The 11,052-nt window shown below is 33.8% G+C and overlaps 1 protein-coding gene across 1 annotated transcript; it reads right to left on the bottom strand.

The window, feature by feature from the left end:
* Nucleotides 1–1,262: 1,262 nt before the first annotated feature.
* LOC138314571 (polypeptide N-acetylgalactosaminyltransferase 5-like) lies at nucleotides 1,263–9,838 on the bottom strand. The gene is made up of 12 exons (XM_069254973.1): nucleotides 9,384–9,838; nucleotides 8,686–9,074; nucleotides 7,445–7,598; nucleotides 6,864–7,027; nucleotides 5,632–5,796; nucleotides 5,111–5,327; nucleotides 4,638–4,755; nucleotides 3,970–4,152; nucleotides 3,489–3,626; nucleotides 2,903–3,004; nucleotides 2,333–2,464; nucleotides 1,263–1,714 (listed from the first exon to the last, which is right to left on the bottom strand). The coding sequence occupies exons 2-12, from the start codon at nucleotides 9,062–9,064 to the stop codon at nucleotides 1,568–1,570; spliced, it is 1,899 nt and encodes a 632-aa protein (XP_069111074.1). The 5' UTR covers nucleotides 9,065–9,074; nucleotides 9,384–9,838; the 3' UTR covers nucleotides 1,263–1,567.
* Between the last annotated feature and the right edge of the window lie 1,214 nt (nucleotides 9,839–11,052).

Genomic DNA, 11,052 nt, shown 5'->3' with positions numbered 1-11,052 from the left:
CTAGTACAAACATAGTCAGTCACATAAAATAGTAAATATTAATGCAAGATTGAAATAACTTGAAATTAATTTTCAACTTCCATCTCTTTGATATTGATTCTCTCATGTGTATGACTTTAATTCAATTAAATTGTATCCGATGGCAAACAAATAATAATTCCTTTTGAAATATTTAAAATAAAAAAAATAATAACATCAAAACTATTTTAAACAGCAGTCTTTTCGTCTTTTCGGATATCTCTGTCCGATGGGGTAAAAGTTGTCATTTGTGGTTTTACAAAAGAATGCAGCACGCCATTTTACAATTTTTTTTAAATAAATCCTTGTTATATTTCTGCAAAACAAAAAACAAAACAAAAATCCACAGCCTTACACAAATACATAACGATGAATACCTCTGCCTGTCAACTTATTACGTTCTCACCATTACATATATATTTAATGGTATCATGCGAATGAGCATGTAGAACTTTATCTTCTGGTTACTGGTCCCCGGCAAAAGAAATTCACTGCGTTGAAAATGTGTTCCTGTCTGAAACTTTATTTACATGGTAATGATTAAACTGGATTGTTTAGATAGGTGCTTGTGCAGATTCGACTATAATTTTCCTTTATTAAACAATAATGGAGTTGGCGATGTTTTGTTGTGTTCAATTCAGCCTTGCCAAAGACACCCAAATATGCAAGTTAATGGGATTGAATAATGACTCCGTTTAGCAAAAACGAAAGACGGATCTAGTTTCGTGTGCTCGTTAAGGTGTTTCCACGAGTTCCTTTATGTTATTTATAAATACCACAGGTTTGATCATTACATGTATTCATATTGATGCTGTTGTCAGGTAACAAAATTACACACACATTTGATTTATTTTCTGACAATATTATTCTTTGATTTTACCCAACAAGATTTATTTTTATATATCTAAATATTCTCCGTACAACTGTAAAGGCCACATGAACTACAAGCTAAAATCCAGAATGCAAACAATGTGATGATAACTGTTTATTGATAAAATTGGCACACGTTATGTTTACAAGAGAACATACATTATTATTTCTTATCTACATGTACAATGAAAACAAACGATTTTTCCGCAAGTATGTTCAAGGATTTCAATTCCCTACCTCTTTTAGCCAAAGCGTAAGTGGGACATCGTCATTGCTTTAAGAGGAGACAATACCAAAAACAATGGTCACTTTTATACTCTCTTATCTCTCCCTCTTTCTCTACCCCCCCCTCCCCACTCTCACTCTCCCTCCCTTCTGCTCTCTCTAACCCTCCTCTCTCTCCCTCCCTTCTGCTCTCTTTAAATCTTCTCTCTCTCTCCCTCTTCCTCTCTCCCTAACTCTTCTCTATCTCTCACTGTTCTCATTTTACAATATAAATTCACAGGTGTTGATCAAATAAATAATACATACCACACACATTCAGAATTCATTTAGAATCAGACTTCAATCAATTTCGTTGTATGCTGTCATCCAAAGTGCTTCAAAGCTCTAACAGGACTTTGTTAAACATGACAAAGACTCCATTGCTTATCTTTTCTCTCTCATACACAATCTGGGACTAATGAATCGTGGGACCACCAGCTGACATTTTAGGCATAATCCACAATTGGTTATTGGTTCCGCGACATTCCTCCATGTAAACAGACCGCCCATCAAACGCCAATGTGATGCACTTGTTTGTGTTGACGTGGTATATAGTATCATCCTGTAAGTGACAGAATATATATTTGTCGGTTTAAAAAAGCGGTATTATGAATATAGATATTATACTTATATACTAAAGTTAATGTTTTACTAAAATTTCATTCAGTTTTCAAAACTTTTATTGAATTAGATTAAAAAAAAACACTAATTTTTGAAGCAGTCTATAAAGGAAAAACCTCCAGAAACGAACTTTTAAACGATTATTCAAAATTTATCACAAAATACCTTGCACTTTAATACAATATTACCAAGAGACTGATTGAAACAATATTTCATCAACCTTTCCCGTTTGACTTCATTGAGTATAGATGTGCCGAAATTTCAAATATTCAAACGCGAATAAATTCATTTTGAACTTTATTGAAAGTATGTTCATTCTTAATCATAATCTCATTTTTACTGTTTATCAACACTCAACACTCACCTCTCGATATTGGTTATTTTGATATCATTTTCCGTATTAATTGATAATTCCCCCATTTGTATGTCTTATTCTTACATCAGTTTCTCTATTACTTAAACTCATTTCTCTGTTCCTAATTATAACATCCGTGTATCTATTATTTATCTTATTCCCCTCTTTATGCTTTATTCTAATGTCATTGTAATTCATACCAACCTCTCTGTATTCCCACTCTTGATTCCCTCGCTGACCATGACACTTCATCAGATGAATTTCTCTTTGTGGACTATAGTGGTCAAAACAAACCGTGTCTCTTCGGAATGCATTATCCTTCATGTAAAGCCAGAACTAAAATATGACAACAGTCCAATACATTAGTTAATTTGATGATGTTATCCCTCTATCGACAACTTAAAAAAAACCTCATTCTTGTCAAATAAATTCCATATCTAAATAAATCAATATTTATAATAAATCAAATAATACCATACTTATTATCTTATTACTACACAAAATATATTGTGTGCTATAACACTGAGAACCACATTATTATGTAATTAATCACAGATTATTTAGATTTGTTAAATACAAAATGATTATTCTTTTTATGTATCTATTATATTTAACAATATTTTATAATTGTTTATCATACACTGAATAATGCTTTATTCATGATCAGAGAAGAAAACTCATATCTTAAATCATCGAATTAACTACATTGTATATCCTTCTTAACCTGAGTACAAGTAGTACAATTTACAACTATATAATACTGTTTATAACCACCTGGTTTCCGCCTCCGCCATGACATGGGTATACGGATAGAACACTGTCGGCTTCCTCTCGGTCCTTCCCGTCTAAACAGACTGGCCTAGCTTTGTTCCTAATCTGTAGAAAAGAGTAATGGTCATTTGTTTTGTTTGTATTAGTTTAACGCCCTATGAACAGTCAAGGTCATGTAAGAACGTGACAGGTTTGTTGGTGGAAGAAAGCCGGAGTACCCGGAGAAAAACCACCGACATGTGGTCAGTACCCGGCAACTGCCCCACAAATGATTCGAACTCGCGACACAGAGGTGGAGGGCTTTTAGTAATATGTCGAGACATCTTAATCACTCGGCCACCGCGGTCTCTATTCAAATGGTAATGGTTGCTAAATGCTAAACCTTCTGAATAAATATTTGTGTAACTATTTTTATTTACAAAAAGCTTTTGGCAAAAATGAAAATATTATTTTTTAAACATTTTAACGAATTAGAATTTTGCTTTTAAACAGTCAAAATTTCCAAGCATTGTAGTTTTAGACCATTTGTTACTGCTGTTACTGCTATTTCCTCCAAAGACTCGTCGATGATGTTTCAAAATCTGATTACCTCCCCAGACGCCACAGCCTCTCCCGGTATATATATCTCTGGATACACATTCTCCAAATACCAAGCAAAGCTTTTGCACTGAAGACGCTTTCGTAGCGCGAGTCTGTCTGACACGTCACCATAATCAGTGTCTTCCATCTGTGTAAATCATTTCATTATTCAATTATTTGTCAATGCACGTAATGAATTAATCCTTATATAAATAGACATAATTTCATAATGTTGAGTTGCCGATTTTACAAACGAAATTTATTTCCATCACATCAAAAATATGCTATTGATACGGTTATATGAACACCATTGAATTGCCATTTTAATACTGCAATTCTTATGAAAACTCGAAACTTAAATAATCTAAAACTAAGTTTTTTCAGAGAAATATAAACAAATCTACTAAAGATCGTTTGATAATTTACAAAATGCAATCAATGAAATATACATCTGTTTACCACTCTTATTGAATGTCACACCCTACATGTACCTTCTGTTTTGAGATCCTACTGTAGTAATAGGTCTTGAAGTCATCTAACCACACCTCAGCCAGTCGGAGGTTATTCCGCAGTAAGATATTCTTTCCGGGCCAGCTGTACGGGGAATGTTTCCGGAATATGTGTCCGACATGGGAGCATGGAGCGGTCAGCAGTGTTCCCCCACACATCCATATCTAGGAGGGAAAAACAAATAAAACAATACAATAGATACGTGAATGAATTGTTTACATGTACACAATTCTTTAATAATTAAATAGATTTCTCTGTAAACAGACTTTGAGTCTTTTTATCCTTTCTTTATATTAAAACATATGTTTGTGTTTCGGTTTTTTAAAGATAAATATACAGAAAAAATAACGAAGAAAATAAGAATTCAATTACATTGAAAAAGGTACAGCATGCACAACATTAAATTTTGAAATCTTAACATGGATATTTCCTGAAAACGTAAAAGGAAAATGAAGTTTTTATGGCAATGCGCCAAAGATATTACTGTCAATTCGAAAACAGTTATATTATTGGCATATATTAAACATGGTAAATAATTTTTTTCTTTTAATTTCTACTCCGCATCGCTTCTTTCTTTAAATCATGTTGTTGATGATATAAAAGAAGGAACACTTTGTACTTTAAATCAGTGATTTTTTTTTTATCATACCCGAAAGGAAATCTCGAGATTTTCTGCTCCCCATATATTCATCCCTTCATCGTAAGTACCAATATATGTGAAGTAGTCACGGCTGATTGCGAAAAGTCCGCCCGCCATTGTGGGAGACCTGCGAAATTAAAACGAATCATACGCAAGGATATTGATAACAAAACATAATAAAGGCGAGGTGGACATGAATAAATTAAAGTCTTTGGTATAATTCCAATGACTCCTCAATAGAAACCATATTTGAAATTGTAACAAAACCATAGAAGAGGATAGGTTTGCCTGACAGATAAAGTAGAAACCAATCCCCATGTACGTTTAAGCAGTATTCGTGCAATTGTATTTCATGTTGATAGTTCACACTTGCTTGATTGATATTTAGAATCATTGTCCTTGCCCATGACTGAGGTCAGACATGACGCACAGGGTAAAATTGCTTACTATGTCTAAAGTGTTTTTCTGTCATCAGACTTTACCTTGCCGGGAGATAGTCCTTGTACTCCCGACGAGCCCTTTCGGACTTGGGTATCTGGTGCCAATCAAAGACCAATGACCAATCGAACCCCCCAACGAACACATCTTTCGCTTTGCCAATCTTGTAACGAAATGTTTTGAAGTCTATGGTATCAATGATGGGAGTAACTGCCGTTGTCTTGTCACGTGCGATAGGCTCGAGCAGTGGTTCTATCCAGCCTAGTGTGGAGAAAATGTTTTGTTTTATATTTCTGATCATGCAACGCCTTTGTTAAGCTGTCAACATTAGCCGGAACTGTTCATCATATATTCTACGGAGACGTCAACTTAATACTAATTTGATGGTATTTCAATTTAATTTTACAGACAGTTAGAGTTATAATTCAAACAAACAAAACATGTGCATATTCACACCAAAACAAAGAACATTGTAAGAAAGAAAAAAAACAAAAATAAGATAGGATCGATTGGCAGCTATTTCCTGTTTCATACTGTAATAATCACATTCCTTGTGAAACAGTACCTCTCGTACACTCGATGTGTGAATCCAGATACACCAGAACAGTTCCCGTGGCGACGCTATACCCGAGAAGTCGTGCCCTTATCAGACCTTCTCTCCGTGGTGCCCTCACTATCTTCACTTTCTCATATCGAGCCATATACCTCTCCAGTGGCGTCTTCAAGTGTTCTTCATTAACAAAACAGTGTTCATGGGTTAAACAACATTTATTGAATAAACAACATTCATTGGGTAAACAACATTCATTGGATAAACAACATTCATTGTATAAACAACATTCATTGTATAAACAACATTTTTATAAATTCGTGTTCTTAATTTGATTGAAATATATTACTTTAGGTTAAGGGAGCGCATAGTAAGCACATGTATACAATTAGACTGGCCACCAGACCCTAAGTTGCTGATAAGACTTTCTCAGCAGAGTTCTTTACTAGATTATCTCCCCCTAGTTTAAAACTAGAATCAGGCATGTAGTAGAGACAAAAATAATCAAGCCAATTTTTAGTGATTTGTTTAATATTCTAGAGACTGGTAGCCAGTCTAGTATTCAATAAACATGTGGATAATTTCTTATGTGCACCGAATGTTTATAGGTATCTATGTGACTTGATATCTAGTAGTATCTATACAAACAAATCATTAAAGTATGCTTCCTAAACGTTATGCAATACCTACCGTTGAAAAAATAATATGAACCAAGATAAGAAGCAACAGAGCAGAGATAATGAACATGTTTCCTAAAGATATAATTCATATCGTAATGGTACAATATACAGTTAAACCTATTTATAAATACCACCCAAGGGACAATAAAATGGTCATTATAGTTAAACGCTCCTTTACACAGGACAAATTGTGTTGCAGGTAGCCATTTTATATCAAAAGTGGTTTTATTAAACATTAAACAAGTGGTATTTAAGCAGAGATGGTCGCTGAGGCAGATTTGACTATACATAAAAACGTATAAAACTGCCTGTAAAATCAAATTAGACCGCACTGCGTTGTCTCTATCTTAATCATATAGCTAACAGAACGCTAATGTACAGTAATGTTACAAAAGGGGAGGAGGGGGGTGGAGGGGGCAAGTTCAATGATAATATTCCCTTGTGGTGAATTTTACACTTCTCATCCGGCATTCATTGTGACCTTACAATCATAGCTTAGTTGATACAAAAAAATATGTTTAATAAAATTGGACACAACATCTGGGTGTCATATATCATCTTACATACCCATATCTGAAAAATCATCGACGAGAATGATTTCCTTTAGAAGTTCCGGTGGTGTCTGATTTATTATGCTATGGACACTCCTTAGCAACACTGACCAAGCCTCGTTATGGAATGTGATGATTATACTTGCATCTGGCAAATCGTTATATACCATGGTTTTACACCTGAAGTATGGAATGAAATAGCGCATTTAAAAGTACAATGTTATAAATGATTTAAGATGTGGCCAGAATAACAAGTGAAGTTTAGATAACTGTTTATCATCCACAAAACAACAGATTTACTTCATAATTGAATTGAAATTTGAAATATTAAAACATAACACAATTAGGTAAAAAAATATTATCCACACTTCTTGATATACAAGTATTTGTATTTAAGACAAACGTGACAGCATGATGATTTATACTCACTCGGGGTCTTTGATGTCTTTTATCACTCTATAAAACATACATGGGACTATACTCACTCGTGGTCTCTGGTGTCTTCTATCTCTCTATCTAACATACATGTGACTATACTCACTCAGGGTCTCTGGTGTCTTCTATCGCTCTATCTAACATACACGGGACTATACTCACTCAGGGTCTCTAGTGTCTTCTATCGTTCGGTCTAACGATATCATGTCACTGACGTATTCGTTAAAAGCGTTGTTTTTCCATCCTCTGTCATATTTTTTCTTTTCATCGGGTGTCAGCGATTCGACATCAATTTCGACTGCCTCCCCCAACTCACCTTGTATTAAAATAAAAGCAACACTGGTCTTGAAACAGATATGGTTAAAAACTATATATGCTGTAAATTTTATACTCACGAATCAAGAAGAGATTTTAATATTTTATTCATCATCAAATATTATCAACGTTTGAGACTTGTAGTACGCTTAATACATAGGGTTTAATTTTACAAATACAGGTAATAGCTGAAAATGTGTTTTGGTAGTGCTGCCAAAAATAATTGTATTTACATCTAAAACACAATGAAATGTGCACATATGGTCAGATCTTGAAGCTAAGTTTTGGTCTTTAACTTCATATCACAAATTTTGCAGTATTATTGGGAATTTTAAAGTGATTTCAGCAGGTATCTCTCCATCTAAGCATACATAAAGCATACTTAACAAAAATGTTACCTGTGCGTGAATTGCTACCTAACTTGTAAGGCATCAAACATGTTACTCTGTACAATTGAATGATTTCCACAGCTTAATCTGGTGGTTTGTAATAGATTACTGAAGAAAACATAGCATCTCAAATGTTTTATCTTTAATATTTGATGACTCATAAGTGTGGTTTAGCAACAAATAATATTGATGATGTAAGCACACGAAGAGTCTTCAATGGGATATACAAGTGTACATTAATTGTTTAAGTGAGAGTTTATTCTCAATGTTCATGGCGCTATGTTTAAAGCTTAAAAGATTTAGATCATGCTTGATTACTATCTACAGATTAAGTGAATATTTTACGAACAAGAACCAGCGTCATTGGTGTTTAAAAGACGTAGTCGTTTGTTTGTGGATTAATGAGAGATGCGGTGAGTTTATAATGTTTTCAGACGAGCTTTGAAAAATCGCTCATTGGCCTTGTATATATACACAAAGACAGTTATAACAGCCATACAGCTGACAAGGATTGCGGGGACCTTTTGATGGTAGTTATAATAATTGCTAGGAAAACGTTTTTATTTACGTCAAATTGTCATGAAATGAAAAAGAAAACACTTCATACGAAAAATTCTTTCTTGGTCTTCTAATATCAAACATATGTTATATACTCATCTACGTGGTATATGTTAGCTTGGACCTGTACAGATCCCTTACCTGGGCCTGAAGGAGAATCTTCCACTTTATCTATTTCTTTGCTGCCTCTCCCACCGCTAATGTTCTTATTTCGTATATCAATTTTTCCACGTTTAGACTTAGCATCAACTTCTGCTTTAAACTGATATGTTATGTGCTTTACAATTTTGGAAGCAAGATTTCTTTCATTTCCTTTTCCATCATCGTACATGGATCCTGGGTCGTTTGATAGTTTACTGTCCTCCAATTTCTTTTCTTCCCTTTCTACACCTTTAGACTGGCTATTGTCATTGTCTAGATCATCATGTGTGTTATCATTGATCAATGTCCATACAAACCACATACAGGCTGAAACAATAGCCAATCGTACCAGACATGTCTTCAAATATAAACGTGGCATCCTTCAGATTCTAAAAAAATGTAAAGTAATAAACTTGTACTAATAATGAATTTGATTAATGGCATTAATTATTGGCATTTTGTTATTATAAATTATCTTATTTCACTTGCTGTTTCATTTCGCGTATTTCTGCGGGGTAAGAGCAGTTTCTTTTTTTGCTTAAAATACCACAAACATTGATAGTTTGAATTATGGAAAATAATTTACAGAAACAAATGTACTTTTTAATACATGTATAATGAAAAAAAAACGTTCGCCTTAGCAATGATTTATTCTTTGTGGACACTTTGACATTTATATATGTTTTGTTTATACTTACGTATACAGCAGCCTGTTTCCCCTTTATCTATCCAGAGAATAGCTGTATAAACACGCACTCCCGGAACTCAATACTCCATGGATTACTATATACTAAGTGTAGCTATTTGCCACATTGAACTTATGTAACCCCATGTAACTATTTACATGATCCTTCCGATCGCGGACACTTAAGTAAATCACCTAACTGATACTATAAAACAAAAGTCATCTACGAATCGTATATCAAAACCGTGTAGGTTTGTTTATAAAAGAAAGACATTTTCATAGAAACAATTATCCTTGAAAGAAATCATATTGCAATATTGTCTTTTTGTGCTTTTTATAACCTTAGATCAAGTACAGGGAGATTAACAAGTAATTCATGATATTGAATTCTGCCCAATAGATATAAAACATGCCACGTCTTTCTCAACCATCAATAAAACATGTAGTTTAAGATGACGGCATTATGGTCCCTGTCTATTTAATTTACAACATGTTTGTATGGATGTCCTACGTTTTTACACTACTCAGCGACAGATGGCGCCTTATGTCGAACCTCCGATTGATTTCTATCTCCGACGTATCTTCCTCATGAATACCAATCACAGCTGTCACCATCGACTTCAGATACGCCACCCTCATATATATTTCAAACAAGTCAAAATCTGATGTCACGTTACCATCACGTGACCGGATGGGTGGTAGGCTTCAGTGGGATTGTTCAGTAAGGGTACACTGTAGTGTAAAGTTATATATGAGCACTGCCACTAGGAGAGCCTTATACTAAATCTACAGTCTCTTGAAATCAACTATTTTCACTTTCTGTTTGTTGATAGTGTTTGAGTGACAAAACAGATATAAATAACATCTACGGAAATAAAAAATATCTTAAACAAAATTGCAAAAGATTAAAAGATACATGGATCTCGCAGCTAGTTGTTAAATACAGAGGATGTTTCAGAAATCATGGCTTTATTTAACCGTTAAAACTTCTTTAATTGCAAGCATTAAGACACTATGGAAAGCAAAAGGTACCGTCATTTAATGGAATACGATAACTTATAGATCGGATTTTATAATAAAACATTATGACGTCATTACGAACATCACTAAAAACAATGATATCATGGTTTTATCAAGGCTCAAAAAATTCCCAAGGATGAAATTGCATGAGTTGAATTTCCCAAGGATGAAATTGCATGAGTTGAATAAAGATAGGAGTAAAATGATGTCTAAGCGCATAACAACATTATATTCAATACTATTCTACATATTTCCTAAGAATAAAAGACTATATTTTATATACAGAAGCAAATGTGTCGAACAAAAATCTAATTACTTCAGATGAAGACAAAAATAAGAGTTTCAAAACTTATAAAATCCAACTTTGAACAAGACAATGTCATAATGATTCTCTAAGATCAACAAGCTAGAAATACCTGTTAACATCGATATTCTTAGCAGAGTGGCCTCCCTTCTCATATCTTAAGTTTATGTTGTGTCACACAGGAGTGACTATGTGATATGGAATTGATCAAACGAGTTCAATAATTTGATATGCCACGAGCCTTTAGGTGACTGGTATGTAAAATTGTTTCACGAGTTTGATAAATCTCATATCCCATAGTCACGTGTGTAAGATTATATTTAACACATAACTTTTATTAATATCGCCTCTTAAAACA

The sequence above is a fragment of the Argopecten irradians genome, chromosome 2 (assembly GCF_041381155.1).
Source record: "Argopecten irradians isolate NY chromosome 2, Ai_NY, whole genome shotgun sequence".
Lineage (NCBI taxonomy): Eukaryota > Metazoa > Mollusca > Bivalvia > Pectinida > Pectinidae > Argopecten > Argopecten irradians.
This window is presented reverse-complemented; position numbering and strand designations above follow the sequence as displayed.

What these genes read in the sequence shown, in the direction of transcription:
- LOC138314571 (XM_069254973.1), bottom strand. Translation starts at nt 9,064, where the DNA reads ATGCCACGTTTATATTTGAAGACATGTCTGGTACGATTGGCTATTGTT. An exon ending in GAAGACACTAGAGACCCTGA is followed by an intron (nt 7,028 to 7,444) that starts GTGAGTATAGTC and finishes TCCATACTTCAG; the next exon opens with GTGTAAAACCATGGTATATA. An exon ending in AGGCTGTGGCGTCTGGGGAG is followed by an intron (nt 3,005 to 3,488) that starts GTAATCAGATTT and finishes TCTTTTCTACAG; the next exon opens with ATTAGGAACAAAGCTAGGCC.